We start from the raw sequence: 20,636 nt of genomic DNA, 5'->3' as shown, positions 1-20,636 counted from the left end.
GGGTGAGGCAGCATCTATGGAGCAAAGGTGCAGGAGCAGGCCATTCGGCCCTTCGAGCCAGCACCGCCATTCAATGTGATCATGGCTGATCATCCCCAATCTTTACCTCGTTCCTGCCTTCTCCCCATATCCCCTGCCTCCGCTATCTTTAAGAACCCTACCTAGCTCTCTCTTGAAAGCATCCAGAGAACCTGCCTCCACCGCCCACTGAGGCAGAGAATTCCACAGACTCACTACTCTGTGAGAAAAAGTGTTTCTTCGTCTCCGTTCTAAATGGCTTACCCTTTATTCTTAAACTGTGGCCCCTGGTTCTGGACTCCCCCAACATCGGGAACATGTTTCCTGCCTCTAGCATGTCCAAACCCTTAACAATCTTATATGTTTCAATAAGATACCCTCTCATCCTTCTAAACTCCAGAGTGTACAAGCCCAGCCGCTCCATTCTCTCAGCATATGACAGTCCCGCCATTCCGAGAATTAACCTTGTAAACCAACGCTGCACTCCTCAATAGCAACAATGTCCTTCCTCAAATTAGGGGACCAAAACTGCACACAATACTCCAGGTGTGGTCTCACTAAGGCTCTGTACAACTGCAGATGGACCTCTTTGCTCCTATACTCGGCGACTCTTGTTATAAAGGCCAACATGCCATTCGCTTTCTTCACTGCCTGCTGTACCTGCATGCTTACTTTCATAGACTGATGAACAAGGACCCCCAGATCCCATTGTACTTCCCCTTTTCCCAACTTGACGTCATTAGATAGTGTCGAAACCCTTCTTCAGACCCGAAACGTTGCCCATTTCCTTCGCTCCATAGATGCTGCTTCACCCGCTGAGTTTCTCCAGCATTTTTGTCTACCTTCGATTTTCCAGCATCTGCAGTTCCTTCCTAAACAAGAAAAAGAAGGGCATGTGTCGGGTATAGGCAGCTGGGTTCAAGTGAATCCCTGGAGCAGTATAGGAGGTGTAAGAGATCACATAAGGGAAATCAGCAGGGGAGAAAGGAACATTCAGAGATTTTATTAATATATTAAGGGTAAAAGTGAAATGAGATTAGGGCTCCATAACAATCAATAAGATTGTCTATGTGTGGAGCCCCAGCAGATGGGTGAGCTGTTAAATGAATGTTTCCTGTCTGTATTAATCATGTAGAAAGATATAGTGTAGGAAGGAACTGCAGATGCTGGTTTACACCGAAGACACAAAAAGAAGGGTCTCGACCCGAAACATCTCCCGACCCTTCTATCCAGAGATGCTGCCTGTCCTGCTGAGTTACCCCAGAAAAATATAGATGATAGGGAACTCCGGAATGCTAATACAGTAAACCCCTGCAATAATGGCCTTCTATATAGCGGATTTTGGTTATACAGTGTAGTGGACCAAGGATCCCGTTGCACTGCTGCCCCACTTCCACCAGTGAGCTGGCGACACGTGATGTGCTTCCGGTCACGGGAGCTGCGAGCAAGTAGCATGAAGGCGGTGTGAGCAATGGACCTGTCCCCGGTGCACCTATGTGGGGTCGGTGGCTCTGCGCCTCCCTGGCCTGTGAACTTTCATTTGTTTAGCCCCACCCCCCACAGCTATATTTCTTCCCTCCCTGCCTTGGGATAAACTTTAACCCTCCCCCTCACTCAGTTATAGCAGACAATCGGCAATAACAGACACCACCCCCCACCCACCCCCTTCCTCCATGGTCTGTTATAGTATGGATTTACTGTATGATGTCTTGACGATCACATTGCAGATGTCGAGATACTGGAGGTTTAAAATCTACTATCTAAATGGCGTCAAGTTGGGAAAAGGGGAAGTACAACGGGATCTGGGGGTCCTTGTACATCAGTCTGTGAAAGTAAGCATGCAGGTACAGCAGGCAATGAAGAAAGCGAATGGCATGTTGGCCTTTATAACAGGAATCGGATATAGGAGCAAAGAAGTCCTTCTGCCCTAATGAGACCACACCTGGAGTATTGTGTGCAGTTTTGGTCCCCTAATTTGATGGACATTCTTGCTATTGAGGGAGTGCAGCGTAGGTTTACAAGGTTAATTCCCGGGATGGTGGGACTGTCATATGCTGAGAGAATGGAGCGGCTGGGCTTGTACACTCTGGAGTTTAGAAGGGTGAGAGGGGATCTCATTGAAATATATAAGATTGTTATGGGCTTGGACACACTAGAGGCAGGAAACATGTTCCCGATGTTGGGGGAGTCCAGAACCAGGGGCCACAGTTCAAGAATAAGGAGTAAGCCATTTAGAATTTAGACGAGGAAACACTTTTTCTCACAGAGAGTTGTGAGTCTGGAATTCTCTGCCTCAGTAGGCGGTGGAGGCAGGTTCTCTGGATGCTTTCAAGAGAGAGCTAGATAGGGTTCTTAAAGATAGCGGAGTCAGGGGATATGCGGAGAAGGCAGGAACGGGGTACTGATTGGGGATGATCAGCCATGATCACATTGAATGGCGGTGCTGGCTCGAAGGGCCAAATGGCTTACGCCTGCAACCTATTGTCTATTGTCTAAAATGCATTAAGGCAGATGAATCCCTGGGAAATGGTCAAATGTATCCTAGAATTTTGTGGAGAGCTAGAAAATAATTGCAGGGCCTCTTGTCAGAAATATTTGTATCACCAATAGCAAAGGTTGAGGTGCCAGAAGATGAGTGGGTGGCTCATGTTATGCCTATATTTAAGACAGGCTGCAAGGAATGGCTGGGAACTACAGACCAATGAGCATAACATCAGTGGTAGGTAAGTTTTGAGAGGGGTTTCTGAGAGACAGGATCTATGTGCATTTGGAAAGGCAAGGACTGATTAGCAATGGTCAGATTGGCTTTGTGCAGCAGAAAGCTTACAGTGCCCTCCATAATGTTTGGGACAAAGACCCATCTTTTATTTATTTGCCTCTGTACTTGAGATTTGTTTATTTGCCTCTGAATTTGATATTTGTAATCGAAAAAAAAAAAATCACATGTGGTTAAAGTGCACATTGTCAGATTTTAATAAATGCAATTTTTATACACTTTGGTTACACCATGTAGAAATTACAGCAGTGTTTATACAAAGTTCCCCAATTTCAGGGCACCATAATGATTTGGACACTGCAATGTTGTGTAAATGAAAGTAGTCATGTTTAGTATTTTGTTGCGTATCCTTTGCATGCAATGACGGCTTAAAGTCTGTGATTCATGGACATCACCAGTTGCTGGGTGTCTTCTCTGGTGATGCTCTGCCAGGCCTGTATTGCAGCCATCTTTAGCTTATGCTTGTTTTGGGGGGTAGTCCCTTTCAGTTTTCTCTTCAGCATATAAAAGGCATGCTCAATTCAGATCGGATGATTGACTTGGCCACTTAAGAATTGACCATTTTTTAGCTTTGAAAAACTTCTTTGTTGCTTTAGCAGTATGTTTGGGATCATTGTCTTGCTGTAGAATGAACCGCCGGCCAATGAGTTTTGAGGCATTTGTTTGAACCTGAGCAGATAGGATGTGTATATACACTTCAGAATTCATTATGCTACTACCATCAGCAGTTGTATCATCAATGAAGATAAGTGAGCCAGTACCTTCAGCAGCCATACTTGCCCAGGCCATAACACCCCCACCACCGTGTTTCACGGATGAGGTGATATGCTTTGGATCTTGAGCAGTTCCTCTATCCTCCATAATTTGCACTTGCCATCACTTGTTAATCTTCGTCTCATCTATCCACAAACATCTAGAAATGTGGTTGCTCTTTTAAGTTCTTCTGTAACCTGGCCATCCTATTTTTGCAGCTAACCAGTGGTTTGCATCTTGCAATGTAGCCTCTGTATTTCTGTTCATGAAGTCTTCTGCGGGCAGTGATCATTGACAAATCCACACCTGACTCCTGAAGAGTGTTTCTGATCTGCCGGACAGGTGTTTGGGAATTTTTTGTTATTATGGAGAGAATTCTTCTGTCATCAGCTGTGGAGGTCTTCCTTGGCCTGCCAGTCCCTTTGCGATTAGTAAGCTCACCAGTGCTCTCTTTCTTCTTAATGATGTTCCAAACAGTTGATGTTGGTAAGCCTAAGGTTTGGCTGATGTCTCTCTAACAGTTTTATTCTTGTTTCTCAGTCTCATAATGGCTTCTTTGACTTTCATTGGCACAACTTTGGTCCTCATGTTGATAAAGACAATGACAATTTACACAAACATCACCTCACTGTGATGGAAGGCAAAGTCTTGTCTCTCCCCTGCTCTCCATTCCTCTCCCGAAGTCATAGTCAAAGCCCCCGGCGGGTGCTAGCAAGTCCCACGGCCACTTAAAGCCGCGCCGGACGATGTAAGGCCTTGCTCCGGGTCCCGATGTTGGAGCCCCCGGCGGGCGCTAGCAAGTCCCGCGGCTGTTCAAGCCGCGCCGGGCGATGTAAGGCCCTGCTCTAGGTCACTCTCAACCCCGCAATTCGAGCGGGAGAAGTCGCCGGTGCCCCGCAAAGTGGTCTCCCACCGGGGACCCGCGAGCTCCCGGTGTCACCATCCACCGGAGTCGTGTCATAGCAGTGTGCCAGCGCAGCTCTCCACGCTCCGAAGCAGGCCAGCTCAACGATGGTAGGTCCGCAGATCCGCAGGCTCCGTGACTTGAGCTGTCGTTCCAGTTGGAGGCCGCTCCATGGTGCTAGGCCCCAATGGCAAAGGAGACCTGACAGGGAAAAGGTCGGGTCCCCGTACAGGGAAGAGATCTAAAAGTTTACCCCCCCGCCCCCCACACACCCCCCCCCCCCGCCCCCCACACATACACAGTCAAAAACCCACCACAAACTATACCGTCGACAGGACAATAAAATAAAAAAAGACAGACGGACTGCAGAGGCCGCTGCGACGTCAGTCGTGCCGCCAACCCAAGCTATACTTCTAGACCTCTGTGCTCTACAACTCTGCCCAGAGCCTTGCCATTCACTGAGAAGGTCCTGCCCTGTCTTGACTTTCCAAAATGCAGCACCGTGCAAATTTTTGCCTTAAACTCCATTAGCCATTTCTCACCCCTCTTGTATTGCTGATCAAGATAGATAGATAGATATAATTTATTGCCACACAACCAGGGTTGGTGGAAATTTGGGTTGTCAGCAGCAGTACAATAATAAAGAACACACAATAAAACTGTAACACAAATATCCACCACAGCATTCATCACTGTGGTGGAAGGCACAAAAATTTGGCCAGTCCTCCTCCATTTCCCCCCCCGTGTACAGGACCAGAGTCCAGTCAGTCCAGGATCGGCTCTTCCTCACCGGAGACCGCGGCTTTAGATTGTTGTAGGCCGCAGGCCGGCGGTCGAGATTTAAAGTCCCCGCCGCAGCCAGAAGCACCGTAGACTGCAGGGCCGGCGGTCGAAGCTCCCCTCCAGGGGTGATGGTAAGTCCATGCCGGCCCCGCGGTAGAAGTTGGCCGCGGGCCGGCAGTGATGGCTTCTTCTTCCCCCGGGTCCCCCACGAGGGATCCCGGGCTGTAGACGCCGCACCAGCTGGAGCTCTGCAGACCGCGGCTTCAGGCTGCGACTTCAGGCTGCCGGCTGCCCCGAGCCAGCGAAACGGAGCGCTCCCCTCCAGCGAGCCCCAGCGAGGGTCGCCCGCTCCATGCCGAGAGTCCACGCTGCGCCCGCCGCTGAAGCCCCGGGCGCGTCTCCGGGAAAGGCTGCGTCGATCCTTGATGTTAGGCCACGGGGGAGGCGACCTGGAAAAAGTCGCCTCTCCATGGAGGAGGCGGCCGAAGCGGTTTCCCCCTCACCCCCCCACACCACCCCCCACACAAAACACACGAAGAAACACAAAATACACACTTTAAAACATACTAAAAAATAAAAAAAGCTGGAAAAACTGACGCGCTGCTGACATGGCTGCACACAGAGGAACGCCCCCTACGGGAGAGATCCTGCGGTGATTTGCAATAACTATTTTTATAGTCTATGATACTACTTTAGTGCCATCTGCATACTGACTAATCATACCTTGGACATTTGGATCCAAATCATTGATTTAAACCACAAACAACAATGGCCCCAACATTGATCCGAGGCACACCACTCGTCACAGGCCTCCTGTCCACAAACAACCTACCACCACCACCACTCTGCTTCCTTTCATGAAACCAATTCTTCAGTCGGCTAACTCCTCCTGAATCCCAGGCGATCTAACTTTCCATAGCAGCCTACCATGCGGAAGCTGATCAAAGCGGTGCTGCTGAGAAGCCGAGGCCAGAGCCTCGCGAGCCGGGGCCTTGCGGATCGGAGGTGAAGCCTCGTGGGTCGATGAAGCCCGCGGTCTTCGTTGCCTGGGTCTGTGGAGCCTAGGTCGGAGCCACAGAGGCGTCCGGAGAGGACTTGTCAGTGTTAGTGGAGAGGTAGGTGTGGCAGTCGATGATGGCGCTGACCGATGGACGAGGCCGGGAATGTGGAAATGAGGACGCCGCTGCCGAGGGAAGGAACGAAGGAGGACCCAGCATGGGGATACCGCCGTGAGGGAGGGTGAAGAGCAACGGGGACCATGTGGGGACTGCCGTGAGGGAGGGGGATGGACAATGGAGGACCCAGCATGGGGGGACCACCATGAGGGAGGGAGGAGGGGTGTGGGGGGGAGGACAAAGGGGAATCTGATGCTTGGGGAATTTGTAACTTTGTAAGCGCCCTTTATGGGCGACTATTTGCATACCTTGGGTATGCAAGCAAATCTCACTGACTTGTCACGTGACAAAATATTCAATCAGATCTTGCAGGAGTTCACATGGACATCATCTACGGCTCAGCCCTTGTCAACCATTTTGATCATTCCTGTACAATACGTAATCAGATCGTAAGACACACCTAATCGGCACTTGTTGCCCTTCTTAAATAGAGGCGCAACATTCGCCACACTCCAGTCTTCCATCTTTCAAGTGTCTTACGATATTCATATTTCTCAGCCAGGGTTCCTGCAATTTCTGTAGCTTCTCACAGTGTCCTCGGATATATCTGGACAGGCCAGGGAGATACATCTACCTGCACTCTAACAGGAACATGCATGTCTTGAACTCGTCATCACACTTTTAAAAGCATCCCACTTTCCAGACATTCATTTGCCTGCAAACAATCTACTCCAATCAACTTTAGCATGTAGAAACAAGGAACTGCAGGTGCTAGTTTAGCAAGTACCTGTCTAATATCATCAAAGTTGATTGGCCTTGCCCCCATTCAGAATGTTAACGTGATCCATTCCTGTCTTTATCCATATCTAATTTTTGCAAGAGCGAGAAAGAGGTGGGTTGTCAAGGAACGAGGAAGGTCATTGATGAGCGAGGAGGGCCATCGAGGAGCGAGGAAGGTCGTCGGAGAATAAGGAGGGCTATCGGAAGCTCCTGGTGAGCTCTGTGGAGCCGTCCAAGACAAGACCTGGCAGCGGGGGCAGCCGAGGACGGGTCCATGGTGAGAGCTGGAGGCCGGATGGTCCTGCAGCGGGTGCCGGAGGTCGACTGGCCCGAGTGAGTGCTGGAGGTCGATCAAGGACATGCTGCCGAGAACAAAGAGGGACGTGGCTTGGGGGGGGGGGGGGGGGTCTGTGGAGAACAAAGAGGGGACTACAGTGAAACTTTGTAAGTTTGCCGGTGTTCTATACGTGGCGACTCAGTATCCTTTGTATATGGTAGGCAAAACAAAGAATTTCACTGTGACGTGTCACATGCGATAATAAAGTATCAATCAAAACGATGGTTTCAATATTTAAGCAACTAATCTGTCTCTTCCAGATAGTTTGGATGGCATTAAATTGGATGATGACTGGTTCATGGCAGATTGGTCTTTTATTTCAGTTGTTATTTATGAACTGATTCTACTTCACCTGCTTTTAGGGATAAGATTCAACTCGTTATAAGAGATTTAAATTAATCTATTGAACTGTGGAATTAACATTCTGATTATAATGTAGAATTCAAGTACTTTAGCGTAGAGGACACCTGTGACTAGTGTGCCTCAGGGATGTGCAATTTCATATTGAATGGAACATGCACAAGTGATGGTTATCCTTTCCTGGAAGATGCTTAATGAACATATTTGTTGCTGGTTGTTCATTAAAAGATTAACATTTTACAACTTGCCATGATATAATTTGAACTTCTGAGTTTCTCTTCTAGTGCTATAACAATTTCCATACCAGGGATGTCAGTAAACCTCACAGTTAAGAGCACCAAGCCTATTTTCATAGGTAGCTTGCCAGGATCTTTCTCATCATACATGCTGCTGAGCAGACATGAATAGTTGCTGAAGATTTAAAAGTTCAGCCATTGTTTATCACTCAACAGATAAGATATGGTAGGCAGAAAGCCACGAGTGATGTTGGGTCATTTGAATTTATGAGTTTGGTATAATTTTAAAATTTAACGTTACTATTTTAACGAATGCAGTGCGCTATTGATTGGATATTCTTTTACATCATTACCTACAATCCAGGAGACACCAATTAGTTTCCAAGCTGAATCACTTGTCTTCATTGCTTCTGGGGTGAATTCAGAGTTTCTTTATTCAAACCCTAAGGAGTATGTGTGCATGTGCGTGTGCATGCATGAAAACCAATGAGCAGACATCTACAGCTCTGTTAATGAGATGAATAATATCCTTTGTACCAGTGAGTACCAATTACTTTATCAAACAGCACATCCTTTCTGCAGCTGGTTACTGTTCAGCCTTGGGAATCAGTTGACTCTCTAGATCTGTCTTTAATCCTGTACCTCTTCTACACTGAAGCGCATAATTCTACATTATAATTGGAATGTTAATTTAGCAATTCAATAGATTAATTTTATATCTCAACAATCAATACGTGTACTGATATTTACCATCAGATAATATCAGAAAACACTTAGGATCTGTTATGGAAAGCCTGCTTGTATATCAACTGTAAAATCAAAATTTACTTTCAACATGATGCAAAATGTATATATTGTGACTTCTGTCAACCCAGTCAACTTAATAAAATGCCAAAACACAGCTTTAGTCTTTGTTATTTTCTTTCAAGAGCCGTCATGCATTGCGTTTTGTAATGGTGTGTGTGTATTTGCAAATTGGAGAAGGAACAATGGGAAGGAAAGTCTCCGGTTCTTATTGACCTACATCTCCCGTATAGTTACAGAAGGTTGGTGTGGACTGGAGACTTCCCTTCCTGTTTATATTCTCTTTTTTTTTACAATTTCACCTTACACCTTGGTCCTTGTATGTAGAGTGGAAGAAACCTTTAGATAGGAGTCTAAACCATTGAAGAATAGATTTTGGATGCACATTTCACACTTCATGTTTAAACGTGATTGCAGATTGTGGCCACTGGGGCGTCCAAAGTTACTACCGATTAGGATACAGAATTTGTGAAAATTAATATTCAATAACAAGCACATTCAGAAGCATTCAAAGTTCTTAATTGTGAACAATGCTGCGGAGGATATGGTTTTGTCAATTGTCAACGTTTTCTCATTTGTTTCTTGGGGGGTGGGGTCCCTTGCTTTGGCTTGCTCATGTCAGAGCATTACATTGTAAAAGAACCTGGGCCACATTTGGGATTGGGAATTTTGCATGAGCACGTCAACATTAGGGAATTCATAAAACGCATGCTTATAACTATCAATGTCAACTATCAAATAACTTAGTGCTGAAGTAACTCAGCAGGTCAGGCAGCGTCTCTGGTGAAAAAGGATGGTCTGAAGATGGGTCCCGATCTGAAATGTCACCCATCCTTTTTCTCCAGAGATGCTGCCTGACCTGCTGAGTCACTTCAGCATTTTATGTCTATCTTTGGTATATACCAGCATCTGCAGTTCCTTTCTATACATAATAAGTTTGTTAAATGTGTTTGCAGTAACAATCCAAAAATATCAACTTAATATACACTGAAGTATCATGTATCTGTACGCCGTAAACAGTTTGATTGTGATCGTGTATAGTCTTTCCGCTGACTGATTGGTGCACAGCAAATAGCTTTTCACCGTACCTTGGTGCACGTGACACTAAACTAAACTAAAGTTTGGAGATGTTTCTGACTCATTGGTACTTTGGAAAGTTAAATACATCTTAACAAAATTATATTTTGTGTTCAAAAGCTTCCGTGTGAGTGGTATGTTTCTAAAATGACTTTCTAAAGCTTGTAATTTCTACTTTCCTTTTGCTGGAAATGTTTTAATGTTTTGTAGATTCTTAGTGGGGTAGTCAGCTATGCAGAGAAATCTAAGTAACATTTCAAGTTGGAGATTTTCATGTTTTAAGATGATGTGAGAATATGAAGGAAAGAGCAAACAGAAAACGTGATCTAAGAGAGCTATACATCTGAGAAGCAGAATCAATATTTGAGGTTATAAAAATAAAACACTGTTGATGGTGGAGTTCTAAAGTAAAACATGGATAATCTAAAAAAAGTTAATTACCAGAAATTTCTAAACAAATTGAGTCTGGTAGTTTGTAACGTGCCGTTCCTCATGCTTGCATCAAGTTTATTAGAACAGCATAGGAGACTTGCAGAATTCTCCAGCAAACTGTGTTTGTATTACTATTTCAATATCTTAAACAATGATAGGAACAATTTTACATGAGAATTAAATGCTGCATAATTAAAGTTTAAATATTTATTTCATTTTATACTTATATTTCATTTACTTGTATTTATCTGCTCAAATAACTCTGACCAACTGGTGTATATAAAGGAAGGGAAGGATACGTTACATTTGTATGAATGATTTTTTGAAGAGGAATTTCTTCCTTCTGTGCAGAGTTGTTTGGGGATCTGATGTAACAAGAATATGGGAGACTGATTGTGACTACCTTTTTAGACTTCCTTTCTCTTGAGGGATGGTATCAGCCCTTGAGTTGACAGTCTTGTGGATATTATTTATCTGCAGATTTAAATTATTTGAATTGCCTTGTCATGCTAGTGCTTTTTTTGTGACAGAATATAGAATCACTCAGTTAGAGAAATTTATATGTGAATTGTTTGATTTGAAGCTACTTGTCTGCCATAAAACAATTAATTAGAACATTTAAGAAAGTTGGAAGCGCAGCAACACTGCACTTAAGATAACTTTTTGTTAACCTTTATCTAGTATTAGGAATTAAATCCAGCAGTGTTTAGCACATTTGGGCATATTTTGTGGATTATTCAATAAAACAGCCAGATGATAGCATGTGGCTGTAGTAAAACACATGCTCTATCCAAGATTTAAAAAATCTCAATGTGTGTGGGCTAAGGCAACCACTGCTAATTTCCTATGCAATTCTGTACGTTGAACAATATTTGTTTTCTTGTTTGCAAATCAAGTACTGTAGCTGTCTTGCGTAAATACCAGGCAGAATAGGTGGATAAAGTGAATGCAAATCTAAAGTTCATCAAATGAATTCAGAAATGTTTCTGAAAATACTACCATGAAAATGCTACCTAAAATGAGCTGTACTTAATTTTTGTACATTGGGCAGAATGTATATCATTTCATATCTTTAAATTTAGTTGTGATTTGATTTAAAATGAAATGCATAACATGTTCTTTAAGCTTCTTCTTCTTGCGAATGAAAGGTAAACCAAAGGAATAGTTAGATCTCAAGCCGGGTGTTGAGCAGCCTTCTTTAGCTTTCTTCAAGCTAAAGGAAGTTTAAGATATTCATATTAGAGAAGATTGTGGGAATAAAATGTTTGATTTTGTTTGGTTTTTAGATGAAAGTCACGATTCTTCAGTCTTATGTTAATGACCTTGGTGATCAGAATGAAGCCTTGATTCAGATGATTGAAGAACTTGAAAAATTAGCGAATGAAAAGATTTCAAATCTGGATAACAGACTGCAGAAAGCTGACCAACTATTAAATGTAAGATTTGCATCTATATTTTTATTTCTTAATCTTTGAGTCATTTGAATATGCTTGGCGAGAATTGCAGCTTGATCCTTGATCATGGCAGTATTGGTTTTGATATGAGGTGGAATATAGATAGTTCTTTCATAAATTATCCCGGGTACACATGTAAGTCGTATATAAATCTAATTTACCATATTACACTCTATTTATACCCAGGGTCCATCCTACGCAGGTTTGAGTCTTTGGACCCACAATGCTTATCCCTAAGTCCAGACACAATATGAGCTCACAAAGTGCTGGAGTAATTCAGCGAGTCATGACAATAAAGGAATCAAATTCAAATTCAAATTCAATGTCTCTGGAGAACATGGATAGGTGACGTTTCAGATCTGGACCTTCTTCAGACTGATGTTTTTTATATTTTCTTTACAAAATAATATTATAATTTGTAAATATTAAGCACTGGAACTGATAATTGCTTTAACTTTCTCAAATCTGCAGAGCTTCTTTCCCTTGCATGTTAAAGGCTTCTGTTCAAAAGCAATGTGTTCTAAATGCAGGGCTTAGATTTAATACAGAGACACGAGACTAATGTTGCTGGAATCTGGAGTGAAAAAACAAGCTGAAGGATGAACTGAGTAAAATAAACAATTGCCTATTCTATTGAGTCAAATTGTTGTTTTGTCAATAACAATAATAATGGTGATAGGAGTAGAATTGGGCCATTCGGCCTATCAAGTCAACTGCCATTCAACCATGGCTGCTCTATATCTCTCTCCAGAGCCAGCACATCCTTCCTCAGATATGGTGCCCAGAATTGCTCATGATATTCCTTACCAGTGCCTTATAGAGCCTCAGCATTACATCCCTGTTTTTGTATACAGCCCTCTTGAAATAAATGCTATAATTGAGTTTGCTTTCGTTACTACGGATTCAACTTGCAGATTTATGCCCCTGTCCCACTTAGGAAACCTGAACAGAAACCTCTGGTGACCTTGCCCGCGACCCAAGATTTCCATGAGGTTGCCGGAGGTTTTGGTCACTCTCCTTAATGGTCGAAAGTGGTTTCCGCGTGGTCGAGGCTTCATCTAGGTTGCTTCGATTGTTTCAACAAAACCAAAACCGGCCTCGACTAAAAATAGATTGCTGTTTGGTCGAAGCCAGTGGACTGGGGTCGCTATTTACTTACAGGCAGTCGAAGGCCATCTCCTTCGCTGACCAGCCATTTTGATTGGAAATATATGGGCAACTTAAACTTTTCTTGTTTAGTTTTAGAGTTCAGAGATTGAATTTACAAAAAGAGCCGATATTAAATTGAAAGAATGGGGGCAGGCACAGTTTCAACATTTTGGTAGATAAGTAAAGTCTTTCTTTGTATCTCTACTATTTCATGCAGTCCAGGTATGATCTGGAGATGGAGGAGGCAGACTCGGTCAGAGATTTCATAAAGGTAATGATTAGGCATATGAAGGGAAAAATAATTTCCTGGGGTATGGGTCTGTCAGAATTCCTCAGTGAATTCAGGCTCAATGGGCAGAAGAATCTCATTTGGCATTTCTGTATCTGGGACCCTTGTGACAAAGATTGCAAAATTTAAAAATGAAGTTAATTTTATATTATTGGCAAGACCAGAGATAAAATACCAACCAACGTTTTAAGGAAGATGTCGAAGACTTGCAGAGTGTAAAGGGGTTTACTTTTTGAAAGATTTTGTGTGAAGGGAGAATTTTTTTTATGAGTTATGATCATTGCTAAATAACAGGTTTTTGTAATGAGTAGGTTATTAGCCCATGAAATTGCAATAGTCAGGCAGATGGAACTGAATGTATAGAAGCTTTTAAAAGGAAACTAGATAAATATTTGCAAAATAAACAAATTGACAGAACAGTGGATTACATCTTCACAAAACAGTATTGTTTTCTTACTAATAAACTGGGTGCTGTGGCGGGGCATTAGATTGCCAATTTAAACAAATTGCCAAATGCTGCTTGGTACAAAGCTACAAACATGAATCAAAAAGGTTTATAGAATAACCATTCATTGTGATCCCCAATCAGTACCCCGTTCCTGCCTTTTCCCCATATCCCCTGACTCCGCTATCTTTAGGAGCTCTATCCAACTATCTCTTGAAAGCATAGAGAGAATTGGCCTCCACTGCTTTCTGAGGCAGAGAATTCCACAGATTCACAACCCTTTGTGTGAAAACGTTTTTCCTCATCTCCGTTCTAAATTGCTTACCCCTTATTCGTAAACTGTGGCCCCTGGTTCTGGAACATATTTCCTGGATCTACCGTGTCCAACCCCTTAATAATCTTATGTTTCAATAAGATCCCCTCTCATTCTTCTAAATTCCGGAGTATACAAGCCCAGCCACTCCATTCTATCAACAAATGACAGTCCCGCCATCCTGGGAATTAACCTTGTGAACCTACGCTGCACTCCCTCAATAGCAAGAATGTCCTTCCTCAAATTTGGAGACCAAAACTGCAGACAATACTCCAGGTGTGGTCTCACTAGGACCCTGTACAACCGCAGAAGGACCTCTTTGGTCTTATACTCAACTCCTCTTGTTATGAAGGCCAACATGCCATTCACTTTCTTCACTGCCTGCTATACCTGCATGCTTACTTTCAGTGACTGATGAACAAGGTCCCCCAGATCTCGTTGTACTTCCCCTTTTCCCAACTAGACACCATTCAGATGATAATCTGCCTTCCTGTTTTTACCAACAACGTGGATAACCTTACATTTATCCACATTAAACTGCATCTGGCATGCATCTGCCCACTCACCCAACCTGTCCAAGTCACCCTGCATCCTCATGGCATCCTCCTCACAGTTCACACTGCCATCCAGCTTTGTGTCATCTGTAAATTTGCTCATGTTACTTTTAATCCCTTTATCTAAATCATTAATGCACATTGTAAATAGCTGCGGTCCCAGGTACCCCACTAGTCACTGTCACTAGTGACTGTCAGAACATCAAGAGAATATGCACTGGTATTGGTTTATTATTTGTCTTGTGTATCAAGTTACAGTGAAAAGCTTCAAATGTTATCCATTCAAATCCAACTGTAAATGAGTACAATCAAGCCATAACAAGTGCAGCAAAAAAAATAAAATTCAGAGTGCAGTTTTACAACGTTATAGTGTTACAATTACAGATAAATGCGGCTTTATAAAAAGCAATGTCTGCAATTAGGTAGTTTACAAGATCAGGGCTACAATGTAACTTATGAGAGAGCTGTTCAGTGGTCTGATAACAGCAGGAAAGAAGCTATATCTGAAACTGGTGTATATGCATTCACGTTTGTATCTTGAGGGGAAAAGACGGAATGACCGGTGTAAAAATGGTCCATGATTATGTTGGTTACTTTCCTGAGGCAGCTTGAGGTGCAAAATGTAGATGGAATCATTTAGATGGGGATGTGGGGTGTAAGACTGGTTTGAGTGATGGACTGGGCCACAACTCTGTAATTTCTTGCGGCAGAGTAGTTACCAAACCAAAGTGTGAAGCATCCCAATAGGATGCTTTGCATCTGGAAGTTGATAGGAAGTGCTAAATTTCCACAGTCTTCTGAGGAAGTAGTATTGGTGCTTTTTTTGGTCATAGCTTTAATGTGGTTGGTCCTCGACAAACTGTTGAAGATGTTTTTGCGGATGAACTTGAAGTGCTCGACCATCCCCACATCGGCTGGACTGGATCAGGTACACCATCCCGTTTCCTGAAGTCAATAACTGACATAGTAGTTCCATAGAGGGAGTACAGAGCAGGTTCACCAGACTGATTCCTGGGATGGCAGGATTTTCATATGAAGAAAGACTGGATAGACTCGGCTTGTACTCGCTAGAATTTAGGAGATTGAGAGGGGATCTTATAGAAACTTACAAAATTCTTAAGGGGTTGGACAGGCTAGATGCAGGAAGATTATTCCCAATGTTAGGGAAGTCCAGAACAAGGGGTCACAGTTTAAGGATAAGGGGGAAGTCTTTTAGGACCGAGATGAGAAAATCATTTTTTACACAGAGTGGTGAATCTGTGGAATTCTCTGCCACAGAAGGTAGTTGAGGCCAGTTAATTGGCTATATTTAAGAAGGAGTTAGATGTGGCCCTTGTGGCTAAAGGGATCTGGGGGTATGGAGAGAAGGCAGGTACAGGATACTGAGTTGGATGATCAGCCATGATAATATTGAATGGCGGTGCAGGCTCGAAGGGCCGAATGGCCTACTCCTGCATCTTGTTTCTATGTTTCTATGTTTACAAGTATAATGTTAAATTAGACTCCTTGTTTCATTTAAAATAGGGTGTTTCAGTGTAAGATTTTCTATGTTCTGCAATGAACCTTAGCACTAAGTGGGTCTTCCACATGTCTTATCACATTTACAAAAGTAATGTACCTCTGCTGCAGCAATCCAGACCCTACTCTGCTGTTTTACTTATGTTAGTGTACTATTTCTGCTGGTTGGAGATCTAAAAGTTGAGCCATCAGTTAATTTCAGCAATGCAAAATTAAATATGGTTTGAATTATTCTATTTGACAGGAACAAAAATTAAAATGGGAACTGTCGAAAGAAGAAACTGATCGTTTACGTCGTGAAAACCTGAACGTAAAAATTGATCTTCATACCCTGGTTGGTGCTATCCAGCAATCTGAAAAAAATGAAAAATTTGATGTAGATAATTTATATTTTAATACCCTAATGCATAAATTTAATGTGACCTTAAAGCTATAGATATATATAATACATAACTACCTGGTGGTATGGGTCCAAAGTTATTCTGAATGCCCTGGGTATATCCACATAGTGTAGCATTTACTGTGCCACAGATATTTATCTACTTTTCATTTGAAAGTTGTTTTGATCTCTTGCCTCAAACAGTTATGTGACAAAGCATTCTGTATCCCATGAAAAAACATTTCTTTTCAGCACCGTCCTCATTTTCTCCAAGATAATTCCTGGTACTTTTTAAGTGATAACTTCTCATTATCAATTACACTATGAATGGAAATAACCTTTCTTAACATAGTCATTTTTTTTTAAAGCCTAGTTCCCATAACCAGTTACTCCCTCCTTGTATTATGCTGGTGCTCTCTTATCTGTGCTGAAACACCCTATTTTAAATGAAAAAAGTAGTCTAATTTAACATTTTACTTGGAATAGGGTATGTCAGTTATTGACTTCAGGAAACGGGATGGTGTACCCGTTCCAGTCCTGCCAATGTGGTGATGGTCGAGAGCTTCAAGTTCATCCGCAAAAACATCTTCAGCATCCCCATTTCTGTTGCCCTTTTAGGAAGAGAACTTGAAAGAATCACAGCCCACAGAGGGAGGGGGAATCATCTCATCTATCTAAAATAAAAATGTCTTACTTTTAAACTGTGACCTCTAATTCTAGATTTTCTCATGAGAAAATATTCTATCCAGACCCTCTATGTTAAAATCCCGAGGACCTTGTGCTCTGTCAATGTCTCTCACTCTACTAAACTGTGGCACATTTGAACCATGGTTCTCAAAATTTTCTTCATAAAAGAGCCCATCAATTCCAGGTATCAGTCTTGTAAACCGTCTGAGTTACTTCCTGTGCATTGACATCCTCCTCTTAAATAAGGAGACCAATACTTTTAACAATAATCCTAATATCATTTCACCACTGTCTTGTAGATAACCTTCCTAATTTTGCATTCAAATGAACTCTACCAGATCTATTGCATTTCTAATGACTTGCTTGACTTGTATATTAACCTTTTTTAAATTCATGCAGTTGTACATACGGATCACTCTGAATCTTGGAGGTCAGCAATCTATCTTAAGATAGAACAGTAAAACACCATTAATCATTTACACTTGGTACTGGAGCGACTCCAACACACTTTTAATACACTTTTTTTGTTTTAGGATGTAACATAGTGGTATAAAGTTCCAGTAATTATAAAGGGATGACAGGAAATAGGTCCCAAATAATTTGTAGGGAGCTTGGGAATGGGGCCACAGTGAGTTCTAAAGGATTGGAGAAACCCGTTCTGTGTATTAAGGGAAGCAACAGTTCGAGTTAAATGCCAAACCACTGGGATTTTCAAATATTGGGATGGCAGATTACCAGATTTTATTGTATGCTTCACTTTATTTATCTACTGATTTTTCAATTATTTCTCCCTTCAAAAGGCTTTCAAAAAGAACATAACTAATTTTTCTAGCATTTCTGGCAGTCATTCTATTTTTGCCAGTAAAGTGCAACCATACTTTGAATAGATGTATTTTTCAATATAACGTGTAAGAAATATTTTAACATTTGCTGTATGCATTTAAATCAAGTACATGGAATAATTTACCAATATTTGAACTCCAGCTGCTTGTGTTTGAAAGTTGTACCACACATTGTGGAGTTCTATAGCAATGAATGTTCTTCAGTGTAATATTGTGATCATATGTATTTTGGGCAGAATTATAGAGCAGTAGAACGTTTGGACTTGTTTCAACTATAATTGGTTAAGTTAGTTAATTGTTTAGTTAAATGCCACGTGTACCGAGGTACAATGAAAAGCTTTTTGTTGAATGCTATCCAGTCAGCAGAAAGACTATCCATAACTACATTTGAGCCATCCATAGTGTGCAAATACAGGATAAAGGGAATAATGTTTAATGCCAGAAAAAGTCCAATTAAAAATAGTCTGAGGGTCTCCAATGAGGTAGATGGTATGTCAGGACTAGTTGGTGATAGGATATGACAGTTGTGTGACAACAGCTGGGCAGAAACTGTCCCTGAATTTTGATATTATAATATTAGTAAAGAGATTGACTTAATTATTTTTTGGTGTGCATGATATGTTGCAGGACGAGCCTCAATATCAAGTTGGAAGTCACCAAAAACTGTTACAGACTTAGGGCGCTCTTGCTTTAAGAAAGGATTATTGATATTTAATTACAGGGCTGCCAACTCTCACGCTTTGAGCGTGAGAATAACGCATTTGGGCAAATTCTCACGCTCTGTCGTGAGAAATTCTGTGATCAACGAAAATTTCAAAACATATAAACTGCATGGGCCGCGAGTGTTGGAGAGCTGGGGCTGAGGGAGGGATGGAAGCAGCGGGCGGGGACAGATGCGGGGAGCCGGGGCTGGCGAGTGTTTGTGGGGCTGGCGAGTGTTTGCGGGGCTGGCGAGTGGCTCGCTGCAACTCCGGCCATGGAGCAGCCCCAGTGCAAGAGTCCCGGGCCGTCGGAGGCGTCGGAAGTGTAGCGCCGCTGCCGTGAGAGTCTCTGTTACGTAGGGACAGATACTCTCAATGGGAGGGAGAGAGAGAGGGGGTGAGACAGAGAGAGAGAGGTGAGGGGAGGGAGAGGGGGTGAGACGGAGAGAGAGGTGAGGGGAGGGAGAGGGGGGAGAGTGAGGTAGGAGAGAGTGGGAAGAGAGAGAGGGAGGGGAGAGTGAGGGGGAGAAAGAGAGGGGGGAGAAAGGGGGAGAGAGGGGGTGGAGGGGAGAGAGAGGAGGAGAGAAGGGGAAGAGAGAGGTGTGGTAAAAGAGAGGGGGGGGGGGAGAGAAATGGGGGAAAGAGGGAGAGAGGGGCAAAGAGAAATAGGAGATAGAGACAGTGGAGAAAGAGAAGGGGGAGAGAGGGTGGAGAGAGCAAGGGGGCGAGGGAGAGATGGGGGAGAGAGGGGAAAGAGAGAGGGGTGAGAGGGAGATAGAGAAGGAGGGAGAAGGAGAGAGAGGGGAGAGAGAGGGGAGAGGGGAAAGAGGGGAGAGAGAGTTAGGGGAAAGAGGGGGAGAGGGGATGGTGGAGAGAGAGGAGAGAGAAGGCGAGAGAGAGGGGGAGAGCGAGGTGGGAGGGAGAGAGAGGAGAGAATGAGAGAGAGTGAGAAGGCGAGAGAGTGAGAAGGCGAGAGAGGGGGAGAGAATGGAGAGAGGGGGAGAGAGAGAAGAGAGGGAAGGGGAGTGAGGAGAGAGAGAGGGAGCGGCAGAGAGAGCAGAGAGAGGGAGGGGAGATGGGGGAGAGAGAGGGGGTGATAGGAGAGAGAGTGGAAGAGGGGGAGAGTGAGGTGGGAGGGAGAGAGTGGGGGAGAGAGAGAGAGGGGGGGGATATGGGGATATAGAGGCAGGGCTGCCAACTCCCATGCATTGAGCGTGAGAATCACGCATTTTGCCAAATTCTCACGCTGATCACAAATTTCTGTAATGAGAAATTCTGTGATCAACGAAAATTTCAAAACTAATATCAACTGCATGGGCCATGGGAGTTGGAAGCAGAAGCAGCGGCGGGGACAGGTGCGGACGGAAAGCGGGGATGGCGAGTGTTTACTGGGCTGGCGAGTCGCTCACTGCAACTCCGGCCATGGAACAGCCTCAGTGCAAGAGTTCCGGGCCGTCGGAGGCGTTGGAAGCGTTGCACCGCTGCCGTGAGAGTCTCTGTGCCAAATTTGCCCAGGTGACCAGCATGGATCAGGCTGAGGCTCGGTGCATCCTGGAGGACAACCAATGGCTGCTGGAAGTAAGTACCAAGCACTGGGTAGAAACGGTGGAAGATAGTGGACTTCAAATTGGAGAAAGCACCCTGCTTGCCTGCTAGATTTCCACTTATTGTAACTGCAGGAAAAATGTTCCCAATGTTGGGGGAGTTCAGAACCAGGGGTCACAGTTTAAGAATAAAGGGTAGAGACCAGTTAGGACTGAGATGAAGACAAACTTTCTTCATGCAGAGAGTTGTGAATCTGTGGAATTCTCTGCCACAGAAGGCAGTGCAGGCTAATTCACTGGATGTTTTTAAGAGAGAGTTACATTTAGTTCTTGGGGCTAATGAAATCAGGGGATATGGGGAAAAAACCCAGAAAGAGGTACTGATT

General features: G+C 43.5%; 1 protein-coding gene across 1 annotated transcript in view; it reads left to right on the top strand.

The window, feature by feature from the left end:
* Window positions 1–20,636, top strand: part of LOC116972561 (paramyosin-like) — a 407,834-nt gene that overhangs the window by 3,688 nt on the left and 383,510 nt on the right. Inside the window, exons 2-3 of the mRNA XM_033020381.1 lie at window positions 11,662–11,811; window positions 16,342–16,473. Coding sequence (XP_032876272.1) covers window positions 11,662–11,811; window positions 16,342–16,473 — 282 coding nt within the window. The remainder of the gene's footprint in view (window positions 1–11,661; window positions 11,812–16,341; window positions 16,474–20,636) is intronic.

Source organism: Amblyraja radiata, chromosome 4 (genome assembly GCF_010909765.2).
Source record: "Amblyraja radiata isolate CabotCenter1 chromosome 4, sAmbRad1.1.pri, whole genome shotgun sequence".
Lineage (NCBI taxonomy): Eukaryota > Metazoa > Chordata > Chondrichthyes > Rajiformes > Rajidae > Amblyraja > Amblyraja radiata.
This window is presented reverse-complemented; position numbering and strand designations above follow the sequence as displayed.